Source organism: Haliotis rufescens, unplaced genomic scaffold (assembly GCF_023055435.1).
Source record: "Haliotis rufescens isolate VD_foot unplaced genomic scaffold, xgHalRufe1.0.p SCAF_23, whole genome shotgun sequence".
Classification (NCBI taxonomy): Eukaryota; Metazoa; Mollusca; class Gastropoda; order Lepetellida; family Haliotidae; genus Haliotis; species Haliotis rufescens.
In genome coordinates this window covers 3,027,877-3,054,839 of record NW_025963924.1, presented here as the reverse complement: position 1 = coordinate 3,054,839, position 26,963 = coordinate 3,027,877, and the positions used below count along the sequence as shown (strand labels likewise).

The 26,963-nt window shown below is 39.1% G+C and overlaps 2 protein-coding genes and 1 long non-coding RNA gene across 3 annotated transcripts; 1 reads left to right on the top strand and 2 right to left on the bottom strand.

Annotated features, from left to right (window-relative positions):
• Window positions 1-252: 252 nt before the first annotated feature.
• Window positions 253-1,210, bottom strand: LOC124120670. Its single transcript, XR_006858858.2, has 2 exons — window positions 956-1,210; window positions 253-870 (listed from the first exon to the last, which is right to left on the bottom strand). It is a non-coding gene; the product is annotated as an uncharacterized LOC124120670 (long non-coding RNA).
• A 6,023-nt stretch (window positions 1,211-7,233) lies between these two features.
• On the bottom strand, window positions 7,234-13,704 carry LOC124120669 (UBX domain-containing protein 6-like). The gene is made up of 3 exons (XM_046483544.2): window positions 13,397-13,704; window positions 9,950-10,307; window positions 7,234-9,549 (listed from the first exon to the last, which is right to left on the bottom strand). The coding sequence occupies exons 2-3, from the start codon at window positions 10,164-10,166 to the stop codon at window positions 8,438-8,440; spliced, it is 1,329 nt and encodes a 442-aa protein (XP_046339500.1). The 5' UTR covers window positions 10,167-10,307; window positions 13,397-13,704; the 3' UTR covers window positions 7,234-8,437.
• A 742-nt stretch (window positions 13,705-14,446) lies between these two features.
• On the top strand, window positions 14,447-15,916 carry LOC124120666 (acid phosphatase type 7-like). The gene has a single exon (XM_046483542.1). The coding sequence runs from the start codon at window positions 14,447-14,449 to the stop codon at window positions 15,914-15,916; it is 1,470 nt and encodes a 489-aa protein (XP_046339498.1).
• The last annotated feature ends 11,047 nt before the right edge of the window (window positions 15,917-26,963 follow it).

The following is a 26,963-nucleotide window of genomic DNA, read 5'->3' as shown; positions in this document are numbered from 1 at the left end:
TGTGGATCAAATGCAACAAAAAAAACAAATATAAACTGGACAAAGTGCATATGAATATCATTTCACAATCCCGATAGAAAACTGTTTAACACATATCCTGCCAGAACAAACTTGCAATTGAAATATACAAAAACCACATACCAATAGAAATATGGAATCTTCAAAAAGGTGAGTGGAAGAGTTGTCTCCCTTTACACAGTCACACTGGTTCGTAGCAGTACATTTAGGCTTTGGTTGATCATAGGTTTAATCACAACTACAGTTCTGAGTATTATGGATGTGGTTTTCTTGTTACATTCACAAGAAATGTAGGAAATAAACATACTGTGTTTCCAGGGTTGAGGCGGATACTCAGAATGTGTTCCCAGAAAGGACAAGGGTAATTGAGAATTATTTTTCGATCACCAGAAGTGACAATTTTTAATATTACAGTAAACTTTGTAAAAACGACATCAAAATCCTCAGTAATGTTCAAATAGTTGAAAACTCCATTTACACTTCTGGCATGTTCAAGTACACAAAAATCGCTAAAATGAATGAAAGAGGCTGTGTGCTCCAAGGTGATGTTTTACGACATGTCTGTACAGTCTTTATTTCCATCTGCTATTAAAAAAATACCTTGGTTCAAAGACTTTCTCCTATGCAAATCTTTAAAAACTTTCTCTTCCTTTCTTTCCTGATCTCTTCCCAAATCAATCTTTGTGACACATTTGCAACATTGCATATAGATTGCGCGTTGTTAAAAGTAGAAAACAACCATGTGTTGAGATGGACAAAGTAAAGCTCCATTCCTCTGAACATACCTGATAACTGCCATAATTATTTCTAAAAGTATTGCATATTTCTTAAAATGTTGTAGATCTTGTGCACCTATAAGGGCCCTTGATCATATCTTTTCTGTTTATTTGTCACATCTCAAGGCTCTAGTCCAATGGGTGTTCATCATGTGCTCCACCCAATACATGTCCTAAAACTGTGCCACTCGAGCTGCAAGCATCACACAGACACGTGGGTTGCGGGTTTGAGTCGAAAGAGAAACGTTTGTGCCACCTGTTCACTGAATACACAGATATGCTTCCCATGGAACCCAAGTATTTGCAGGGTATGAAACTCCCAAAATTTTCAGCCAGACCACAGGACTGGCTAGCTGAAATACTTGCCAGCCCTGACCAAAACCTGCCCGCCCACTATAATCATATGTTTCTCAGGATAATTTAATTAAAACTTTAAATCGAATTCATTGAACATGAAGTAATGCAAGAAATGAAATAGCAAACACTTTTTAGGTCAGATTTGTATTTAATATCCTAGAATACATCATGTAAATAATGCTTATCATCGGGAAATATTTAGAATATTTTTACATATGAAATATAACCCGACCGTCGGGCAGGGGGATTTGAAAATCTGGCAGCCCGAGTTGAAATCAACCCGTCTCGGACGGTCGGGCAGGCAGGTATTTCAAACACTGGTATTTGGCTGTGCTCTTAGACAGAGGACTCGTGACAGAAGTTTAATAAAGATAAAAAGAAAGTTTTGAGAACAAAAAAGTCCTGTCACTCATCCTATATCTATTAGGGACCGACCATTTGTTATTCCAGGCAGACTTGGGACTTTGTATTGAGACCAGATATTTTTTCGGCTACAGCTGCAAAACCAATTTTCGGGGACAAATTATTTTGTTTAGATATAATAGATAATTGTCAAATGGTCAGCCCTAGATTGTTGTCTGGCTACAGATGCTGAGCAAACGGACATGACTAAATGATAATGTTGTCATTATCCATGTGAAGGAATGATCATTCTCTCTCAGTTGAGCTTCCATCACATTGCAATGATGAGTATGTAAAAACAATAAATTAACTATAATCATGATCATAAAGTGAAAACTTGTTATCTCGAAGTCCATGGGCCATTCCCAACATATAACATATTCCAAGTTGTGGGAGTCAAGACAAGGTGATATCAAATTGTAATTTCCATAACAATTCTGTCAGGACCATCAACAGATTATTAGCTGAGTGTGTTTTTGTTTCATTAATATAAACATTAGGAATACAAACTGTATTGTGTGACTCTATGTCATAATAAATATTGTTTTATTCCTAACATCGATGAACATGTAACATGGTATGGAAACACACTCAGGTGTTAACATATTTATGAAATAATTAGAGACTTAAAACAATCGAGTTTAAGACATATTTTCATTCACTAAAGTAACCATAAATTATTGTCCCACTAAAAATTGAAATGAATGGCAGCCATTTTGATCACAGAAACACTCACACATATGAATACCTCTATGAAATCTTAACATGGGAAAAAAAAGCTTCTTAGCCAAAAGCCCTGTTTCCACCCTTGCCGAACTAGCCTTGAGTTTCCAGTATCGATCCTAGCGCCACCAGTTGCTATTTCGAGTTATGTCCCTTCTATGTCCTTCCTACTGACCAATCAGATTCCACCATCATTGGCATTTGCTTCAGACAAAATGGTGGCACCAAGTCAAGACGATCTGATTGAAAATCAAGATCTATATTGTAATAAAAGAGGTCTCACTCATGAAGTGCATCAAATCATTTGAGCACCTTGATAAAAAACATTAAAAGATTTTCAAAATATCTGTCAACGCCCAGTTGGCAGTACTCGAACTTTGTAAATCCTGCATTTGACTAAAATCCGCACATTGAAATCCAAGTTATTTGCAAACCTAGTTCATCAAGAGATTTTGATTTGACTATGCATAGACTCGTTAGTTAAGCCAAAATGTAACTCCAGAATTCCAGCCTAGATCGGCAAGGGTAGAAACTGGATTTTTATAGCCACTTACCGCCCTGGCCTCGGGAAGATGTTTCTTAGCAAGTAGGCATTGCATTAATGTATAGAGCTTATTAAAAATGGTTCTTGCTAGGTGACCGCACCAGTATATTTATAAGACCGTGATTCTTTGCTCATCAGATAGGTTGATTGCATCCGTAACACTATACATGATAGCGAGTGACTGAAATTGGTTTTATTTTGGTTTAAGCAATATTCAAGCAAATTAAGGGTTGGGCGCACCAGAAATGGGCTTCATAAATCGTATCGAAGTTGGGAACCAAACCCAGGCTAGGGAACACTTTAACCACTGAGCCACCCCATCATGCCGATCCATTACATGATAAGCATGGTTGCCATGGTTACATCAAGTAACGATATATATCGGGTCATGCATGAAGTTCGAGTTAACAAAGTTTCTCTGTAAATATATAGCATAAATTGTACCATTGACCAATCAGAAAAAAACATGTATAAATATATGAAAACATATGAAAACAAGTTCACAGACACAATCCAACTGAAGCATTCACATTCACAAGCAAGAACCAATTTGGGGAGTACACACATTAACCATGTCGACAGGCTCATGTTTTCAGACTCCAATCAATGCTGCAGGGGTAGAGGAGGATAGATTTGAAGCATGAAGCTAGCGAAGGCTAATCACTAATTTAGTCAAATTGTTACCATGGGACCACAGCCACTATCACACATACTTATGCTTGTTTACTGAATGATTCCTGCCCACTTATCATGCATAAACATTTGCATAAACCATCATGTCTGCATACCACTTATCACTTTTACCATCAAAAAGCAAAGCTTGATCAAATATATTACCTTTAGAAACATTTGTTACAAGATGTGAGATAGCTAGACCTAATTCACAATTAATCCTGAGGAAGGCAAAGGCGTACTAGATCGGAAAAGGTTGCCGAACACTATTAATCGTAACAGGGTGCATGTTAAAAAATGGGATCCAAGAGCTAAGGATAGAGCTTGGGTAACCTACCCTAAGAAATCAGTGGTCTGTTCCGCAAAGCTATCGTAGCTTTAAGACGATCGTAACTCCCATACTTTCACATAGACTTACGACTGTCGTTGTGCTACAATCTTTGTGGATCAGAGCCCTGATCGTAAGAATAAAAGAGGCTCGTGAAATCAGTGGAGCTGGAGCCACAGCTGGAGCCAATCAGAGTGATAAGCTGTAATCTGGTAAGCTCTAATCTTGCTGCAACTTTCTTTCTGTCTATTTATCATGTTTATGAAAACATATTGATGTATCATCCTTTTTTTCCAATTTCATTAAAGCATAACTTTGTCATCTTGACTGAGGCTTACACAAGGCATCAAGCTGCTGATCTGAAGTCATGGTTATGGACCTTAGCACAGAACTGGGAAACATTACTGGCATCTGATATATCACACTGAAGAAGCTTCATTAACACCACAATTATACATAGAATCACGATAATAATTATGATCATACAGAGTAGGCTGATCCCCCATGATGATAACTCACTGTTTCTGTAAAACCTAGAAAATAAGTGTGTTTTTCCTATTTCAGCCGATCCAAAATAGGGTGGGTTTTTTCTCTCCACATTTTAACTTTTTTATTAAAAATGATAATTTGCAGATATTGTAGATAATGACTGGCTAACCTGCAGTGAAACACACAAAATATACACTAGATGCAGAATATACTGAAAAGCTATGGTGCAACTCAAGAAAAACAGGAAAACTAGTTTCGGGCAGACTCCAGATTAGGGTCGGATGGAAAACATTGTTTTGTGTTGCCTAAGCATCTGTAACTCATGATTCAGCCAATCAGATTGCAGCACACACTCCCATCCATTCAACACTAACTAGGATCTGCACACTCTCAATACACTGGAAGCCATGGCAGGTAGAAGCTATCTGGTTTAATATCATGGCAATGTTTCGGGATTAATCGAGGCCGATATTTGACTTCTTCATACATGAACAAGGTAGGATACATCAGTATTTCTGTCAGATGATTGAATATCAGCTCAGTGAGGAAGGGAAACCCATGTGGACACTATATAGAGGTTACTGTTGGAACACCCTAACACAGCATGGTCGTCCTTAATTATCCTAAACCATTATGATGACGTTAGGCTATTGTTCTTTCAGTTGATACTGAGCCAGGAATTCACTGAACATGCATTTTAACAAGTAAAACTGATGCAACTATGCAGACTTGTAGAGAAATCATATATCACCCTATCAAGGCTTAAGTTGGGGGAAATCACTTGAATCCGTTGATTCCGGAAGTAGAATCAACAGTGTTAGAAATTGGCACTAGTCCTGTAGTCCTCATCTTCCCGAGGCAAGAGAGTTAACTGACTTTAAAAGTCCAGTTTCCACCCTTGCCGAACTAGGCTGGAATTCCTGACTTGATCGTAGCGCCACCAGTGGTTATTACGAGTTATATCCCTTCTAAACCTCTCCTATGGACCCATCAGATTCCACCTCTCGTATCACTTGCATTTGATTCAAACAAAATGGCGGCGCCCAGTCAAGACAATCTGATCGATAATCAAGATCTATATTGTGATAAAATGGGTCTTACCATGCGAAGTGCATCAAATCGTGGACGCACCTTGATTAAAAACATGAAAAGATTTGGAAAATATCTGTTGACAAGGAGTAGGCGGTGCACATGCTTTGCAATTCCTGCAATCGACCGAAATCAGCACGACAGTTTACAATCCGAATTTCGATTTCGTTGCGCGATTTTGATTGGACTATGCACAGACTCTTTAGCCCAGCAAAAATGTAACTTCATAATACCAGCCTAGTTCGGCAAGTGTGGAAACTGGACTTTTGTAGTCAGTTAACTCTCTTGCCTTGGGAAGATGTGTAGTCCTTGCCAAACTGCCCAATAGTGAAGGTATCATAAGGACTAGTAGAAATTGGCCATTTTTAAGGGTCTTACTATATGTTATCATTGTAAGCACTAGTGGACTACAAATGTTAGTTTCTACCCCTGATCAACTCCCCCTTTCGGAATCAACAGATCCTCACGATTCCTCCGCTGAATTATGTCTCTATTCTAGTCAAATAAATACCCTGCTGGAGCCATTCACCACCAAAGTTTTGTTACGAAAATTCCCATCTCACTATCTTAGCATAATATTTCTCTGCCTTGTGAGCTTGAAATCAACAATCAATAAAAATTATTCTTCTAAAGGAGAGTTCAGCAAAGGTCTACAAACAAATTGCGGCCTTGTACTAGAAGACTGTGATAAATGTACATTTTCCTGCAAAATATTCTTCCTGAGTATGAAGATGGAAAAAGTGAAGTTATAATGCAATCGGGCATTTCTTGATGTATTTCAGATGGTTTCAACAATGAGAGTTAAGTGCTGGCGAAAAGAGTAATTTGATTGAATGTCTATATTTAGTGTAGTGTCATTTGACCCGGATTCAAACCGAAGCTAAGTTTTGTTTGTTTGTTTGTTTTTTAACGCCACACTCAGCAATATTCCAGCTTTATGACAGCGGTTTGTAAAAAAAAAAAATCAAGACTGGACCAGACAAACAAGTAACTGACATCATGAGCATCGATCCACACAATTGGGATATGATGACATGCATCAACCAAGGCAGCAGGCCTGACCACCCCATCCCATTAGTCGCATCTAATGACAAGCACAGTCGCCTTTTACGGCAAGCATGGGTTGCTGAAGACCTATTCTTACCCCTAGGGTATTCATCATATGAGAATGGAGCAATAATACACTGGTAATGGAGGATGCGGTGAAGATGTTGGGTGCTAACAAACCAACATGAAGAAAATCAGGTAAGTTTCTAGGATTCAACTATGACAAGCAGATCTTGTCAGTCAAAAATTAAAAACTTTGTACATATTGTGAAACTGAATAGTTTCAAACAGTGAGATCAAATGTGAGAACCCCGAACCAAATACATGTACGTTCTAATGCTGGTATCTATCTCAACAGAAGGAAGTTTATCCGGAACATCTAAGGTTCTCGTCAAAGAAGGAATATCCTGGATACATTCCATTACCATGATTACTACAGTCATACTACAGTATTAAGTTACCGTGGTAACCTGATAACAAATATAACACATAACAATGTAACAGTCAAACCACATAACACCATGCACTAACTTGCACACCTCACTGAGCAACTGATTGTCCACCATCATCGTCGTCATCGTCGTCGTTATCATCATCATCTGTTGTGCGACAATTATATTTTTTCAGGGACAACACCACCCTACTTTTTATGTAATTATAGAATATATTATATATAGAAATAATACCCATGAACTATTTTGTGTTTGCACTTTTGCTGTAAACTGTCAGGATTTCATTCAGGAAATTAATATCAAATCAATCCTGACCACATTATTTATTTTTTTTCTTTCGCCTTTCTGTTTCTGGCACTCTGACCAAGAAAACAACTAAATCTAGAAACTGGTCTGGCTTCATAAACTGAACAAGAAAGTGAGGGGCCAGGAATATTTTATTGTATTTTTTTTGTAGTGAAGATTGAGTATGCAATTTCACAAAAATATCCTCCAAAATAATTATGATCCCTAACTCTTTTTGTTTAGTATACAAACAAGCCTCAAGCTTTACTTTCCTAAAATGTATAAAGCCATAAACCCACAAGGAGGGGTATTTGTGCTGAGGAACCTATAAATATATTTAGAATGGGATTTGAACCCCCAATCATTTTGCTGACTTGCCAAAGGGACACAACTCTGCGTAGTCAATTGCGCAGGAAATTATCTACGATTCTTAACAAGCTGCCCTTGGCAGAACAAATAGGGCAAAACTTGCATCATATTGTTGAAAATTGGAATTTTGTTATTGTTCTATTTGTTTTAGTTAAGTGATATCTTAACAAAGTGTTTTCATATTGCATTTATTGCAATAATGTAAATATAAGCACAAAATCTCCTTCAACAACAGTTGTTTTCAGTGAAATACAAGTCCCCTCTACAAAGCATTACATTAATTATACCATCTTGGGAAATGGTTAATTCCAATTTGGGAATTTTTATGGACAATCGCTTCAGACTTGGGGCCAAATATTGGCCTCGGAGCAGGTCTAGAAAAATCCTTCTTACAGTGTGTAAGATTACTGGACTAGCCTTCCCCCTAGGTAGAACTAACCCTAGACTATCTGACCAGTGTCACATCGCATCCACAGTCAGACAGGCCGAACCTATCAGTGTTTCAAGCTAGTGAGGTGACCAGCATGCTTTTGTTTGTTGTTCAATGCCACACTCAGCAATATTCCAGTTATATGATGGCGGTCTGTAAATAATCGAGACTGGACCAGACAATCCATTGATTTACATCATGAGCATCGATCCACACAATTGAGATATGATGACATGCACCAACCAAGTCAGCGAGCCTGACCACCCGATCCCATTAGTCGCCTCTTACGACAAGCATAGTCCGGATCTTCAAGGGTCTAGGTAGAACTAACCCTGGACTGTCTGACCAGTGTCACATCACAACCACAGTCAGGCAGGCCAAGCCTTATCAACAGAGATGTATTAGTGTTTCAAGCTAGTGAGGTGACCAGAATGCATGAGACTCACTCAACCAAACTCACAAAGACTGTATCAAAACAATAACATCAGATTTTAAATAGTTCCCCTCCTGTGTTTTACCCTTCTGCGCAGCGATCTCTGCCATGACAGTCGGGTCCCACGAAAAGTTCACCACAGCTGCCGGGGCCAACCCTGCTTCAGCTATTGTCATGGCATCCTCAGTCAGCTTCTGCCCAGTGGAGGTAATAAGCTGGAAAGGCATCCAATCTTCATGCAAATTCTCACGGATAAACTCATGAATTGCTTGCAATTTCTCAACCGTCCTAAAAGTCCCTTGCAACATAATTCCGTTTGGGAAACGAACTCTAAGTAAAGCGTAACGGTATCTTCGAAGTTCCCGCTGTTCGTCCCTCTCCCGCATCGCTTTCGTTCGGAGCATGCCCAGCTTCTCGACAGCTTCCGTCTGTCGCTGTTGTTCTTTCTTCAATTCCTCCGGCGTGATGTTATAAAACTCATCAGGAATAACGAACTTGGACGCTGAACCTGACGCATGAAACACTTTCAAAGCCCGGTCAAGCTGAGGCCTTAAAGGCTCGGCAGCTAACAAAACATCTTTCAGATTCTTCAGTCTTTCTTCTTCTTTGGAATCCTCTGTGGACATGACATAAAACTGTTCTTCATGGTCTTCAAATGGAAGCTCTGTAACATTGAACCTCGCTGACTGAAGAAACTCATGAGTTCCTTCCAAACTGGCCACCCTCTCCTGGAATGCTTTGTTGTTGACCCGGATCTTGCTGTACTTCTCGTCCCCCGGGTGCGCCAAGATGTTGTCTATGTACTTCAAGAGTGTATCAATCCCGACCTTCACCTTGTCCTTGTTTTTGTTGAGGGTGTGGATCATGAGGGCCGAGGTCATCTCAGGCTCCTCGGCGAGGCTCCCCAGGAGGTACTCGTGGATGTACGCCTCCATCTCCATCTTGGGCAGGACAACAGGGCCTATCTCGGGGCACTTGAAAAGGATGTCGGCGAGGACTGGGGCAGAATCCTGGACCACCCGGGTGGGTTCCTCTCTGTACGAGGCTCCCGTGGCCTCGGCCTCTTCAAGGGCCTTCTTCTCACCCTCCATCTGCTTCTTCATCCGGACCCGCGCCAGCTGGAAACTTTGGTCATCTGGAACAGTGAGTGAGTAATAAAAAGAGAGAATGAGTGATAGTGAGTGAGTTGGGTTTAACACCACTTTTAACAGTATTCTAGTTATATCACAGCATGTCATTAATGTGGGAAGAAAGCCCAAAATGATGCAGGTCTAAGACGTTTACCACTTTGGAGAAACCCACAAGATAGGTATGGTGCTGATAAAACTAGAAACATAATCAGGGCCAACAAGGATTCAAACCCACAATCATAGGTTTCTGGTGTGTGCAAGGGAAACAACCCTGCAGAGCAAATTGCAGCACCTTAGACGAATGGGCAAAGCAAAAATAACCTGCATATCAGTTATGTACACAGTTTTAATCCCTAGCTCACTCAACAAAACCTCCGAAATGTGGATGATTGATATTAAACCAACCTTTAGTTGTCTTCTCTGACTCAAATCTGGCAAGGGCCGCTTCACCAGCTCTTTTTGCGTCTGCCGTGGTCTGAGGCCGGTTTGACCCCGAGGCGAACATCTGCCCAGTGGGTCTTGGGGCGGCCTGTCTCTCCTCTGTTAGCTTGTGGCCTTCTCCTGCCTTCTTAAACTTCACGTCTAACTTCTTCTTCTGGAAGAATCTCTTGATGGCTGCCATTGTCAGTCTTTTGTTCAAACTGCTTGTGAATGCAAGGACAGATGCTACTTATAGGTCAGTTCCAGATGTGTCACTCTCTCTTCATATGACCATTATCTGTGTCTCTGCGTTCTCTTTCTCTTGGAACTGACTGACTGCGGCCTGAAACCAAGTAAAATCAGTGAGTCCACAGATGTCGACATTCATACAACCTCATTAAAAATCAGATCTTAGTTCTTGATACTGCTAAACAAAGATCTGAAGACATCCAATTGCAGGTCACGTCAGAACGATCTTGAGCGAACTCTGATGGACCAATGAAATGACAAACAAGAAATCAACATTAGCCAATCACAAAGCAGCTTTTTCGTTTCAAACTGGCTACTTCAATTCCATACCATGCTTTGAAAAATATTTTGACAAAGGCCTCAATTCAAACTTTGAGAACTGATGAAAAGTACCGTAATGGTATACTGAATGGTATACGTGATGGTTTAGTGGAAGCGAGAACTAAGGTTATCATGATTATGTCTTTTAGAGAAAACATTTACTTGTATGAGCGGAAAAATTTCACAGTTCTGGCTTATGCCTTCAGTTCCAAAATTTATTTCTGGTCATCGAATGCACAATATCATAAAAGTTTGAAACAGAGAGTCACATGCTTCTAGCTTACAGACTGCTATGAAACTGTCTCTGTAGTCTAGTGGTTGAGAGTCTGCCCGGAGAGTGGAGGTGCGAGGTTCGATCCCCGGCCGCATCATACCAAAAGACGTTAAAAGATGGTACTTGTTGATAACCTGTCTGGCGCTCAGCTAAAACAAGCACTGGTCCGTTCGGAATAAGTATACTGTGTTTGAGAGGGGTATCCATGTTAAACTGCTGTGAGTCTACAAGCCCAAACATCATTTTCTTGAGTTAACTAGACCAGACAGAATTTTACTATACTTGGGCTTCGGGCTATTGTTCAAAGTCACTGAGTCAGCATACTGCTGCTACCTAAATCAGACAGTGGCCTGCACTTCAAGTTCACAGCCAGGTGTAAAACAAGCAATAACACTAGAAAAACTTGGACATGTAAAGGTCAAAGGTTGTAGCTGGATCAAAATTCAAAATATGCCAAAACATGTATTCAGTGTTATTCCTCACACCACATACTTGCTGCACACTATGCTGCTTATCTTATTTCATAATGATACACGCAGAAAGGGCTGAATAGTGGGCACAATCGACATTTTCAATATAAGAGGTGACGGATATGGATAAGAGGTGACGAACAGGATCGGGGGATCAAGCTCGCAGACTTGGTTGATGCATGTCATCGTATCACAATTGTGTGGATTGATGCTCATGATATCAATCACTGGATTGTTTCGATTATTAACAGACTGCTGCCATATAGCTGGAATATTGTTGAGTGCGATGCTAAACAACGAACAAAAAGAAAGGCCCTACAACACGCCATACCTTGGATCAATAATGCAAAGTTTCAATTTCAGCTTCATAATGTAAACAATGTGCCTTGTACATGTTGTAGTTTTAGAGATAACATCGAAAATGAAAAAGTAAATGAAAAATGATGAATGGAAAATCAGACAAAGAAAACACATTTCAGTCATCAAAAAATGGTCATGTGAGCATGGTGAGCTAAAAATGCATATATACCTTTTTGTATCAAACGATGACCTCACAATACCATACATGTACTATGAAACAAATAAAAGGCATACACCTTTTCATCGGTGCATCGTTACTGCCCAAGACAAGATAGTAGACATGGTAGAGGCAGGAGAGATATATCACGTCAACATGTTTACCCTGTTTAACCGTGCGAGGATAAAAATATAAATAAAACTATAATTAGTGTATATCATACAATAATAACTATTCCTAATACTATAAGCATGGGACAGATTAGAAATAACCATATGTGGTAAGTATATTGATATGGGTATTAATAAGCCAGTGAATAATTGTCAAGTGTATGGGTCAGCCAATGAGCATGATGAGTGAGTGACTCAGTGAGTGATTTTTATTATGCCACATGAGGGGTTCATCATTTTGTGAACGGGTCTCCATGTGTATTATACCCCGTTCACATGCACAACATTTATACCCTGTTCACATGCGCCTCTATACATGTGTGTGCATATTTGCATAGGTGTGTAGAAATACATATGTGAGTAAACTTGTGATGTCAACGCGTTTACTCTTGTGTGTATATTTACACCAGGAGCAAATTTGCATGTCTGGAGCAGGTGCAAATGTAAATGTAAATTTGCACTGTGTTTAGTTACACATGTGTAAAATTACTAAAGTTAGTAAATGTTGTGCATTTGAAGAGGGTATTACTAACTTAAGTAATTTTGCACATGTGAAACTATACATACATGTGTATATATATATATGTAAATTTACTATGCGTTCACATGAAAATCAACTTAGGTGTGTCAATAAAGTATGTAAATTGTGTAAGGCACACATATTCGTCAGTCTGTTTACGACTTTCAACACAAAACAGGTTGGTTTCCAATCAAAGTTGAATGTGAAAAGAGTGACTTCACCGAAAACTTTCTTGTGAAGCAACATGTGTTTGATTTAATTTGTACACAAAGTTTTGACTCCTTGAAACCAAAAGAAAACACTGTCCGCTCAACTCAGTGTATATACGCATAAAAGTTGGCAACTATTGACAATTTGTTTGGTGTTGGCAAAAGAACAGATGTTAATTAGATCATCCTCTTACGTTAACATAAACGTTAACATTGCAACAAATACACACAGTGCAAATTTACATTTGCATTTGTACCTGCTCCAGACATGATGCAAATCTGCTCCTGGTGTAAATATACACACACGAGTAAACGCGTTCACATGACAAGTATACTCACGTATGTATTTCTACACACATATGCACATATACACACATATGTATAGAGGAGCATGTGAACAAGGCATAAGCCGCCGCAATTCGCTATGCAGAGTTGTATCCCTTGGACATAATATCATATGATTGTGGGTCCGAATCCCGGTTCTCCCCGTTTATGTTTCTAGGTTTTTCAGCACCACACCCGTGCTCGTGGGGTATTAGTATCAGTTGATTAATTTCCAACTGCACTCCACTCGTGGCTTACCAAACAATTTCTAAAAGTCATAACAAAATTAGCTGACTGGTTTCACCTTGGCTAGGTGACTAGGACTAAATTAACAAATGAGGTAAAATTACATTTGTGTTAAAGTTAAAATGCATATACCTTGAGCTGTTAAAATACTATGCACGTCACTTGAGTAAATGCTCCAAGCTGATCGTATTAGGCACAGATTCAACAATAACCACACCACAAGGATCACCAGAATTTGGAGGGCGATCGTGTTTTCGTTGTCCAAGATGAGTTCCCTGAAGGACGTCACATACGAACTTGGAATGAACGATTCTCCAAAACTGAGAAACCCGTCCGTGAGTTTACTGACAACGCCTGCTGATTCGGACATAACAAAAAAGGCTAAAATATGTTTAGTTTTACTCAGTTTTCTATTTGTCAGTCATTTCCTGTTCGAGTGCCCTAATCCCGAGGTAAATGGTATTAAAATGTACCAATTATAAAAACGTAGAAATATGAATTATATTCAGTGGAAGATTTATTTTAAAGATAATTACTGAAATGTCAGAATCTCGCAAACATAATATTTTTGCATAATTTGGCTTCACATTCACTGCGTTACTTCAACATGGCGACCTCCACGGGGAAAAACATTAATGTCGATGTTCTAAGGAACCACTCCAATCCCGATTCATAATGTGGAATTACATAGCCAGAAAATACCGAAGGAATATGGTACCTACATTGATATGGCAAAAAAATACACGGTGACGTAACCGTTAGAACGGAAATTTGTTCAAAACAACTGAACATTCTTAACATCCCTTACAAAATAATACGGGAAATCACATCACCACACTCGTTTGTTTGTCATGTTGACATTCAGCTTGGAACTGTAGATGAAAATAGATCATTGTCATTCGATGCAATCGTTTCATAAAAAAAAGAAGTCGGCTCTCATATTCTCTTAATGTCCAAAGGGATTGTCATCATCAAGTTTTCATCATGCAGATGAATCAATATGTTCACAATGCATACAAAAACATGTGTTCCACATTTTTAATGTTCTCCTTAACATGGGTACTTCTTTTGAAAGTGGCCAAAGTGAATTCAGCGGAGACTAAACTCCATCCATTGTTGCACAATCACAGACATGGAAATCAGCACCTTCTGAAAAATAGCATTAAAAAGAGTCTAATAGAAATGGTCAGACCCGAACAAATACATATATCATTTGGCGAGAAAATAAATGACATGGTCATTATCTGGGCCTCAAAGAAAAAGATTGATGAGCCATATATCGAATATGGCAGAGATGCGAATCTGAGGAAAGCTACGGCAGAGGCTACTCAATTTGAGGAAGCAAATAAGGAAGGAACAAAGTATTGGCACCGAGCTTATTTATCCGATTTAAAAGATGGTCAACAGTATTTCTACAGAGTCAACTCGGGTAGAGGTGCTGGAGGGGTCAGTGAACAGCTTTCCTTCACCGTACCATCTCTTAAAAGGAATTCAATTCACTCTGTGATGATTCTTGCAGACATGGGAATGTCCACCAAAACGTTAGATTTCTTAGTTCAAGAAGCTGTGAATGGCGGTTATGAAGCTGTGATACATATTGGTGATATAGCTAACGACTTGCATCGCGGAGAAGGTGTGATTGGTGATAGATACCTTAAACGAATTCAGAAAATGGCCGCCCAGGTTCCATACATGACATGTCCCGGAGACCAGGAGGAGTTCCAGGATTATGTCCATTACAGATACCGGTTCTCGATGCCGGGGTCACCGTGGCCGATGTCTTACGAGAAACTCTGGTACAGCTATAACCTAGGAAATGCTCACTTTGTTGTTATTAACACTGAAGTCCTTTGTGCCGAGAACCACAAACTAAAAGATGCCCAGTTATCCTGGCTCAAAAATGATCTTACAATTAACAATAAGGAGCAGAGACCGAAACATCCCTGGATTATCATGTTTGGCCATAAGCCAATGTATGCATCATGTAACAAGGAGGAGGAGGAATGTGTCAAAGAACAGCCAGCTCTTCGGAAAGAATTGGATGATATTCTTTTCCGCTATGGAGTAGATCTGTACATAGCTGGTCATCAACATAACTATGAACGTACATGGCCAGTGTATAGAGAAAAACTTTTTGATGAATATAATTATAAGAACCCGAAAGGGCCAGTTCATCTCACCATTGGTTCAATGGGTGCTGAATATCATCAAGAAAGGTTTTCCAAACCTGGGGGAGCATGGTCATCCTACCGATACCCTGGGACAGAGAAGGAACTATTTGCTAAGCTTGACATTATCAATGCAAGTCACTTATTCTGGGAGGTACTTTCTGCAAGCAACAATGAAAAAGTCGATAGGATATGGATTGTTCAGAACAGCCATGGAACGTTTGGTGAACCAGGAGAAGGGGCATTCCAGCGTGTTAAGGAACTGAGGAACATTCCCGTGCAGCCCCCTCTCCCAGCCGAGGATCACAGCAGGTATATGGCGAAGTTGTCAAGGAAAAAGTTTTATTCGAGGAACACTAGCCAATATGGAGTTCACTTTTCTATGATTGTTACTTGTGCTGTGGCTGTGATGATTGGGTTAATGTCGTGGCGGATTAGGAAGAAACTCTGTGTGTTGTGCAGGATTGGCACGGGTGGGAAATGAGTGATAAGAATTTCTACATTCTAAAAAAACCTACCTTGGATTTTTCCAGTTCCACAAAGCCATTTTGGTGCTTGGTTTGTGAGAACCCTCAGTGATACTAAGAATAGAATAATCAGTGGTGGATATAGGGGGAGCTAATGGGGTTTTGGACACATAGGGATGCACCCCAGTGACATGAAAGTGAAACAAAGAATTAGACTTTTGAAAACAGATGTCATCTGTACTCCATCTTTGTTTGAATGTTTGCTTCGACAACGACAACAACATCACACAGACATTGTAAACCACACTTCCACCCCCACTGAAGCAGTGTTTGAAATAATTTTAAAACCCAACAAGACAGTCGGGGAGATGACCCATAAATGTTGCCTGCCCATCTTCAAAGTTACCTGCTCGCATTCAGACTTTATAAATATTGAAAAATCGCAAAAAATAAGAGACAGATTGCATCTTAGGTCAATAAAATCTAGGAGTTATAATAAAATTGAATACATAAGTAGTCCTAAACTTTTCTGCCAGACATTCAGGCAGGTGGAGGAAAATTTCATGCTGCCCGACAGAAAAGTTACCAGCCACGGGCAGGGGGGCAGGCAGTTATTTCTGACACTGCACTGAAGAGTTTGGAATTCAACAATATGAAGCGGAATAGTCCCCAGCCCCCCTCCCTTTAAGTAATCCTGGATTCGACTTGGCTTATGACAGTGTCAGCACTAAAATTGCTTTGTGGAATGAAAACCAAGCAGACTGTATTGATCAGATGGTCAGATACATCCATCATAATCATCATCATCATCATCATCATCATCATCATCATCATGGAACAAATTCATAATCATAGACTATTGATTGCAACTGCACAAGACAACACTCCGTGTCATGTCATTAATCTAACGGTTCATCTCCACCATGACTAAGACTTAGTGCAGTATAATCAGCCCATGGCATATTTTGTCAACATGCTAACATCCTGGGCACAATTTAGCAAAGATGTTGTCCTGACTTTGCTTTTCAAAGCATAGGAAAACAACAACATATGGTTTTTATATTAAATAGTTAACATGGTTATGCCTTGTAATAGTTATTAGGATAAAGACAAAATCTGAAAGTTCTTGACATGTTTTACATGTTGAAATCCGTTTTCCACAAAGTTGTACAGGCAGTGCTTCGATTTTGTTATAAGAAACATCTCAGCCTTTGTTGTGGAAAGCGAGGCTTAAGTCAATATTGAGTTGAATCTTGGCACCCTTTTGAGATTGGTCAGCACTTGTTCCCTTGATGCGGCCAAAATAATAAATGTGTGTGTTTCCTACTTTAGCCCATCCAAAAATAGAGTGGGTAGGTCGGTTTCAGGGATTTTCTAACAAAAATGTGTAGTACGTCAGTAAACACCTGCTTTCAAATGAAAATCATTTCGGCAATACTAGTTTTATTTTTGGTGAAGTGCAACAAGTTTACCATATTTACGCCAGTGAAATAAAATTCAGACAGTGCCGTACCGGTGAAGATCAGGGTTAGAATAGGTCTTCAGCAACCCATGCTTACCGTAAAAGGCGACTATGTTTAAGGTGGTCAGGCTCGCTGACTTGGTTGATGCATGTCATCCTATCCCAACTGCATGGAACAATGCTCATGACATCAATCACTGGATTGTTTAGTCCAGACTTGATTTATTTACAGATCGCTGTCATGTAGCCGGAATATTTCTGGGTGTGGAGTTTAGCAAAAAACAAACAAACAAACATGCAGACAGTACTGGGATGGTGATTAAAGCAATGGTGTACATGGTGTAACTCAAGAAAGGTTTACAGTCGGACATGAAACCGGAAACACACTTTTATTGTTTGGTCTAATATTATTAAGATCCTTAACCATGAGCATGATGGGTGTTAACATGACAGATGTTAAGTTTTTGTGTTGTATTACTGATCAACGAAATCTATCAAAATTCAAGTTAGCAATAGCTTCAGTTTTGCATTGTGTAATTTGTATGTCCTTAGTACAATTGATGTGTTTGGGAATTACTCAGACAGCTCTCAAACTGATATCAACATACTGTATTAACAGAATATTTACAAATATGTTATTGTGTGATGTTTATTGACTCGAGATAGAGGAGATTTTGGTTGTGAAAAGAGAATTATGTTTTCTTTTACAATTTTAGTGATGTCCTGATATTTGACTTGGGTGAATCTTTGCCAATTTGGTTATGTCTTTCTCAGGGGATTCAGTGAATGATTCAATGAATCATCACAATGGTAATCAAAAACACTTAGAGACATGAAACTGAATCTCCACATTATGGCACCCAGAGCTTTTCATTGTTGTTTAGTATGTCTGCTGTATGTAGGACAAATCTTTTAACAATATGAAGCAGTGTAGCCAAGAATCAGACTATTGGCATGATTAGTCATCAAAGAAATTGAGTTTTATACGAAAGAAATAGAAATAGTGATTTAATTCCCATTTTACGACTGTTTATTGCTTATGACAAACGTAAACGGGAGATGTGCCGCCAATTTCTATAACTTGCTAAGGTTATTGTTCCAAAACACTGCACAACAAAGAACTATTAAATGTATATCCTTTGTATTCCAAATATTCATTATGTCCAGACAGTGTATTTTAAATTGGATTGTGACCTTATGAAATAATATTTTTTTACCTGGAAGTTGGGTTCCATTGAGTAGAAAAAAATGAAGTTTCAATGCAAATATGCCATACAATCCATATTTTGTCTTTTTTCCTTAGTATCATCTGAGTCAAAATGCATTCAGAGACACCACTGTTTCCCTTGCATGTGAAGATGAGTTGTCCCCCCTGTTCTACCTTGCCGTTAAACTTGAGTTCAGCTAAAGTGTCAGAGCCTCTGCAAGAAGTGGATTTCTGGTGGTACTAATATGTCATGTTTTCTTAGCAAATAGTTTTTTTTAGCTAAGGGAACACGGAGACTTGGGTCTTAATTCTGGACCATGTTGGCTTCATCTTGCTGAGGCAGGCTCGCTGGCTTGGTTGAGGCACGTCAGCATATCCCAATCCCATGGATCGATGCTCATGATGTCAATCACTGGATTGTCTGGTCCAGACTCGATTATTTACAGACCGCCGTCGTATCGCTGGAATATTGCTGAGTGCGGCGTTAAACAACAAACAAACAAACAAAACAAAAGCATGTAGCATTTTTAGATGCGTTGATATTCTATGCATCCTGCCTCAATCAAACTCTCAAGTTGCCAGGTTTTTTATACATTTATTTTATCATGTTTATGGTTGAAAAAAATTGAAACACTGACAGTCATTACTTGATAATTGTTTTTTTGTTAATGGTTTCAAGATTCATGGATGCATCTCAAATTTACACTGCAGTCTGATACATAATATGCTTACCCATATATCAATTCATGTTTTGATTATGTATTAATTTTTATAAAGAAATGTTTTCAAAGGTTTTTTATGACCCAGCATAATAACTAACTCCTTACAACTTAGGCCACACTTTCTTTCCAGAATTTTCACAGGAAAATACCTGTCAGTAGGTGGGGGGGGGGAAAAAGTAATTCAATATTTTCTGTTGTCTGCTCAACTACAGGTCAGCTGGTATATAAAATTATTTAATGTGGTAGGAGAGCCTGCACCACAGCTGTTGCTTTAAGCAATGCAAACCTGACGAATCAAGCGGGAATACTGTCGTGCATCTATGCATTCTATTATTTTCAAGAGCAAGAACAAGCTTTATTTTGACTCCCTGGTTAAGTCTAAGTCAGCTGCAGTGGGTCCTTGTTTAGAAAAAAATAATTTGATGCAAATATGCTATCAGCTTAATGACAGAAAAAAAGAGCAAATTCTGATATATATACTTTTTCCATTTCAACAAAATTTACAGTCCATTATGCTTGTAAAATAAGGAGTGTGGCCTTATCTTCAAACAAAATGTGGGCGGTGGGGTAGCCTAGTGGTTAAAGCGTTGACTTGTCACGCCAGAGACCCGGGTTCGATTCCCCAATGTGCGAAGCCCATTTTCCGGTGTCCCCCGCCGTGATATTGCTGTAATATTGCTAAAAGCGGCGTAAAACCACACTCACTCACTCACTCACTCACTCAAACAAAATGCTAATTTGATTGCTGAAATTATCAGAACATATCTAACTTACTAGTAATGCAAGTTAGCACAAACTGGTTGATTGCACATGGAACATGGAGAATGTTTTACACAAATGATGCAAATTAAGCATCATAGTATGTATCATCTGGTGGCTTAAGTATCGTGATTTGTATCGATACATGACACTCCTACTTTCAGTAGTATCATTACTGTGCCTGAAGAAACAAAACAATCATACAGTCATCATCAATGGCCGATCCAGCATTTTTAAAAGGGCAGGATCCAACAAATCAAAATCCCCTCAAATAGATAATTCTACTGCCTGCAACATACTACATTTGTTTTTTGGGGGGGTACAGCCCATTCTTGAAAAAAAATGTTAAATCATTTAAGGTCACTCACATGTTCTTCTCCATAGAAAAAAGTTTTTGTTCTCTTTACCTGCTGATGTCAAAGTAACATCTGCTTGTTTTAAGAGGGTCATTGTGACCTGTCTTTCATGATGCCAGACCACTAGACCCGTGAAGGTCAAGGTTAGAATTGGTCTTCTGCACTGATGGTCTGATGCATGTCATGGTGTCCCAATTGTGAGGATCGATGTTCGTGATATCAGTCACTGACGTCATATAGCTGGATTATTGCTGAGTGCTGTGTTAACAAACAAACAAACCAGACCACTGTCCCACCATTATACTGGTCTATGTAAAATCAAATCACATATGCTATTATTATTTTATGTTGTAATTCGGGAAATGTGATTTAATGCTAGAAAATACTGTGCAGACCAAGAGGGCTGCATTATGATTGGTTTCCAAGAGACAAGGTCTCCTGGTAACCATGGTGACAAGTTTTGCGGGAATCCCTCTGCTTATGTGGATACCATTAAATCGGACCTCAGTCTAAACTATGTATATTTGTTGTGCCATGTTCATAATGCTTTTTACACATTCCACTTTTATGTAGATTTTGTAACATCTGTTCCCTTTTTGTGCTGAATTCTATTTTGCTGATCAGTTGATTAGTATTTTAACAGTTAGTAGTTTGATGATCACCTGATGTTAACATACACGACAAGGATAAATGATAATCTGGAGGAATGTATCCATGTTACCATGGTAACGTGTTTGTTGATCACCTGATATCTATTTACATGACCATGACAAATATTGATTTAGAGGAAATTATTGACATGTAACCATGGTAACACAAGAACTTTCTATTTCTATTTCTATTATTCATTATACACGATATACAGACATTAATTCTCTTCACTCACTTATGTCTGTATTCCCAGGATTGTAATATTACTCAAAAACAAGAAATGGGCACATGTTGCTCAGTGATCTAAGGTATCACACACACCTATTCACAGTTGTGTCCCTTACTTGTGGCAGGATCTGCTGGTCATTGATTTGAATTTCAAATTCACAATGATTATGATCCTTAACTATCAGCACCACATCCATGCTTATGGAGTTTACCAGAGAGACAAATTTCTTTCTCCCACAATTACCTGATATAACTAAAATACTGTTTAAGTCCCATCCCTCTTAGGGAAATTTTGGAGCAGTGGGGTAGCCTAGTGGTTAAAGCATTGGTTTGTCACATTGAAGGCCCAGGTTCAATTCCTGACATGGATACAATGTGTTTGTGGTGTCACCCATTGTAATATTGCTGGAATATGCTAAAAGCTGCATAAAACCATACTCACTCACTGGGGAAACTCAATGGGGAAATTTGCATTAGAGACAAAGTATTTTTTTCACTATTCCATGTTCTTCTCCAAACACACACATACACACACTAACACTCACACTAACACACACACTAACACACACACTAACACTCACACTAGATGGTGAACAGTGTGAATTACATGTTTCATATATCAAAATCATATTTTTTTAACCTGTTCTGTGTAGAATCTGACCAGGTATAACTACAGTCAAGTTAATTATGTTTAGATATGTTTGGTTGGAGTGTTATTGGTTTTCTTGTGTGTGTTTTTACAACTTTTCAGTTTTTATTGACATGTTCTTCAAAGAAGATTTTTTAATGTTATAGAGACCTTTATATATGAATCAAACTAACTGAAATGTTTGGGAATACAAACGTAATGTAAATGAAAATTGATTCCGAATATGATTTTTGTTGTGTTTTTACTACATTTTTTCATACTTGATTTTCTGAATTTGATTTTAAGGGTGACTTCTTGTTGAAATATGGCTGGACTGCCTTTTAGTGTCGTAGTGAATACCTGCTGTAAATCTGTTAGCTTATGTCAGCAAATAGATGGTTCATTTATAACTGATGTCAGCAAATGTAGATGTTTTATATAACTGATGTTAGCATATAGATGTTTCATTTATAACTGACAGCAAATAGATGTTTCATATAACTGATGTCAACAAATAGATGTTTCATATAACTGACTTAACTCTCTTCACCAGGTGATGATAGAAAACATCCTCAATTAACCAAGGTATTATATCTCAATTCTATTAGGATACATACCCTGGACCCATTCACCATCTGCATCTCCCTTATCAACTCTCGCGAACCTAGCACAGGATTTCTCTTGCTGATGACATCAACTCTCACTAACTTAGCACAGGATTTCTCTTGCTGATGACATCAACTCTCGCGAACCTAGCACAGGATTTCTGTTGCTTATGACATCAACTCTCACTAACTTAGCACAGGATTTCTCTTGCTGATGACATCAACTCTCGCTAACTTAGCACAGGATTTCTCTTGCTGATGACATCAACTCTCGCGAACCTAGCACAGGATTTCTGTTGCTTATGACATCAACTCTCACTTACTTAGCACAGGATTTCTCTTGCTGATGACATCAATGCTCGCTAACCTAGCACAGGATTCCTGTTGCTGATGGCATCAACTCTCACTAACCTAGCACAGGATTCCTGTTGCTGATGGCATCAACTCTCACTAACCTAGCACAGGATTTCTGTTGCTGATGGCATCAACTCTCACTAACCTAGCACAGGATTTCTGTTGCTGATGGCATCAACTCTCACTAACCTAACACAGGATTTCTGTTGCTGATGGCATCAACTCTCACTAACCTAACACAGGATTTCTGTTGCTGATGGCATCAACTCTCACTAACCTAGCACAGGATTCCTGTTGCTGATGACATCAACTCTCACTTACTTAGCACAGAAATTCTGTCGGTCATGAGATTGACATCATGAACCAATGACCCATCTGAAAGACAGTTTGCCATAGTTCTAATTTGAAAAGTGTGACCTTGTACAAACATGCCCACCATACAATTAATCGAATCAGAAGAATGATAATGATCGTTTAGCTTCAAGGGATGGGAAGTCGTGTGGCTATCAGGCTTTCACAGTTGAAACGGCATGTCACAAGTTGAGTCGACTACTGGGATATGTTTCAACCATGACAGAACAGTAATTGTATTGCACGACTATTTGAAACATCACATCATTCAAACCAGACTCAAAGCTATGCTGGCAAATGGGTCCAGTGCATTTATCATATAGAATGCAGATCGAGGATGAGATTACAAAGTGATCTGTCTGAGGGTGATGATGCTTTTGTGCCATGTGTAATGTCTATGAAACCGCCGTGGCACGTATCATTTTAATAATCCAACCCCAGATAGCCCCAAACCTCATCCTTGTCATGACCGGTGATTAACACGCATCAGGCTTTACAAGTTGGTTGATTTAGTGTCATCGTCATATCAAGCACTGGTTTGTCTGGTCCAGACTCATAGCTGGAATATTGCTGACCGAAATGTTAAACAACAAACAAACAATCAGTAATATTCCAGCAATAAGACAACAGCCTGTATATATTCTACTCTGGACAAGACATATCAGTGTTGGACATTATCAGCAAGGATCCACGCTGTGGAGGTAACATGACACTCTATCACAAGCCTGACCAGTTCCTCGATTGACCTACATTGGTTACTGAGGACCTTTTCTAACATGGAGTCCTTGTGATATAGCTAACGTTGTTGCTGACTCTTACACAAACACGTTTAAGTCACTCACTCCACACTAATGTAGAGTTACATGGAAAGTGTCATTCTGTATTTTAGAATGTTACAGACATGCCCATCAATAACATGGACATTGAATGATGTGGTTTATTTGCCTTCTTAGCTCTCCAGTACTGAAAAAAGTATTTTGTGTAACCCAGATTAAATATTTTTGGAAATACGAGACTTTGAACTTTTCATATTACGATAATAAAGGTGTTACCAATGAAATATTTGTGTCTTTCTTTCATAACATTTCAGAAGTGAAAGCTGTCCAGTGTTTCACGGCTCACAATTTTACACACTGCTATGTTCACACATAACCTCACTATTTTCTTTTATGTGTAGATTGTGGTTAAAACCGTTGTTGCAGTCACCAAACTTCTTTTTCCAACTGATGATTCCAGGTTAGAATTGGTCTTCTGCCACCCATGCTTGTCGTAAGAGGTGACTAGCAGGATCTGGTGGTCAGGTTGGCTGACTTGGTTGACACATGTCATTGTATCCCAATTGCAAGGATCGGTGCTCATGATGTCAATCACTGGATTGTCTGGTCCAGATTTGATTATTTACATCTACTGTCATATGTATGGAATATTTGCTGAGTGTGGCGTTCAACAACATGCAAGTAAACTATTTCCAACATCGGAGCCATAGACAGTAATCAAGTGTATTATATCTATTTAAATATGATTTTTTTATGAGGAAAGCTGTGCAGAGATTCTGATAAATACAAGGGACAAAACCCTTTCCACAGTCATAAGAAATCTCTGCTAAAACCATTGAGTCCATTGAGCAATTCCGACAATATCATAAGCATGTGTTTATGAATAACTATCAAGCTCTGCTTATCCTGACCCAATGTTGGCACCCGTTACAAACACATGCAAAGGCAAGTCAAATGTTTACATGGATACAGATGGAGATAGTGACGTCACTTCCGAAAGGAATCAATGTTTGCGAATGGCACCAGGGTTCCACCATGATAGAATGAAGATCGTATTTTTTTATTTCATGTGTACATCATTATGAAATTGTGATTAGATAACTGAACAGAACTATTAGAACTGATAGAAGGGTCCTGTCTAGTTTTGCTCAGTTTCACTGTCAAACCTCATCAAGCACTACTTAAAATTATATAGTCACACCATGGGTTATGGCGAAAAAGGCCCAACGGATCTGCGAAATGGGACTCATATAATAAATGTAAATACTCATACAATTAAAACTTTGTTTATATGTGTGAACATTGCAAAAACTGTTTGCAAAATGGAATCGGTCTCTATTCTCACCTATTTCAGTGTTTTCAGACTTTACTTTGTACAGTTCCCCCCTTTGTGACACGTAATCCTATCATAATCGATGTTACTATCATCAACCAGTGTTTTTAAGCCAACTCAATGCTGAGTATTTTTAATATTGGCTAGTATTGTGCACAACCACCAGTAGCCAAAGTGATGAAGTAAATCCTGCTGGGGTATCGTGCAGGAAGCAGAGGTGTTTTAAAACTGAATATATAATATTGTTATGCTCAAATATGTTTCATAAATTGTTTCTAAATATAGTATGCTCAAATATGTTTCATAAATTGTTTTTAAATATAACTTTGCATAAATAACTCAATTGGGATTATATTAACATGGTCTCGTCGCTATATGGCTGAAATAATGCCGATGCGACGTTAAATTTTAATTCACCCACTCACTGACTGTACAAATTATGCTATTCCTTCCTGCATGCTCAGACCATCTGACAGGCAGATTTGGCATGGCCTGTGTCGATTCCTTATATAGAAAGGAGCTCCTGGACATAAGAAATACGGGGAAATACACCTTTGCACCACGCATAAAGTGAGTGAGTGAGTGTGTATGGTTTTACGCCGCTTTTAGCAATATTCCAGAAATATCACGGCGGGGGACACCAGAAATGGGCTTCACACATTGTACCCATGTCGGGAATCGAACCCGGGTCTTCGGCGTGACGAGCGAACGCTTTAACCACTAGGCTACCCGACCGCCCCACCACGCATAAAGAATGTATCAGCTTGTTGCTTCCGGTGTCAGATGTATTTGCTAAGGATACAGATGGCAATACAACTTTGCAGTTGATACATGACAGGCGATGTTCTTGGGAATCTGCCATCTGTCTTGACCTAATACAACACCTATACAGAAAGGCACTAACAGAAATACCAGGAACACGAAAGGGCAGACAGTTCTGCATTTGACAGCAAGATGTCAGTGTGTCTTCATTTCATTGTTGCTATGGACAGACAAGATGGACACATCAAAGGAAATATGGGACAGGCAACTCATTGCCTTCCAGAAAAGGGAACTTGCGTTGATCGATTTTCATGATATTAATCACTGGATTGTCTGGTCCAGACTCGATTATTTACTGACCGCCGCCATATAGCTGCAACATTGCTGAGTGCGGCGTTTAAAAAACAAACCAAACAAACAAGACAGAAACGGGAAATTGTACGGTAGGTGTTGATTTGCCATTGTCAGGGGTAAATGTTCAGGATAAAGATGGGCAAATCAACTTTGCATTATGTACATGCCAATCTATAGTTCCACATGTGTAAGGCACCATTCGTCTTGAAATAAAATGCTTATAAAGAACGGCGCACATACTAGGAACAATAAGGGTGAGACAGCTCTGCTGTTGACAGCAAGATAGCAATGTACTTGTGTGTCCTTTTTGCTACTGTCATAGCGACTGATTTACGACAACCATTGTCTGAATGAACATTTAATTCCAATGGCTAATTACCCTGGAGATGTGTGTAATGGTAGACAGGGTGCACACGATGGGGACGAAGTAGCCGGCTATCTTGTCTGAAGTCTGAGTTGTCATAGCGACCGATTAACGACACTTCCATAGCGACACTATATGGATGACAGTTTCAA

What these genes read in the sequence shown, in the direction of transcription:
- LOC124120669 (XM_046483544.2), bottom strand. Translation starts at nt 10,166, where the DNA reads ATGGCAGCCATCAAGAGATTCTTCCAGAAGAAGAAGTTAGACGTGAAG. An exon ending in GTCAGAGAAGACAACTAAAG is followed by an intron (nt 9,550 to 9,949) that starts GTTGGTTTAATA and finishes TCACTGTTCCAG; the next exon opens with ATGACCAAAGTTTCCAGCTG.
- LOC124120666 (XM_046483542.1), top strand. Translation starts at nt 14,447, where the DNA reads ATGGTCAGACCCGAACAAATACATATATCATTTGGCGAGAAAATAAAT.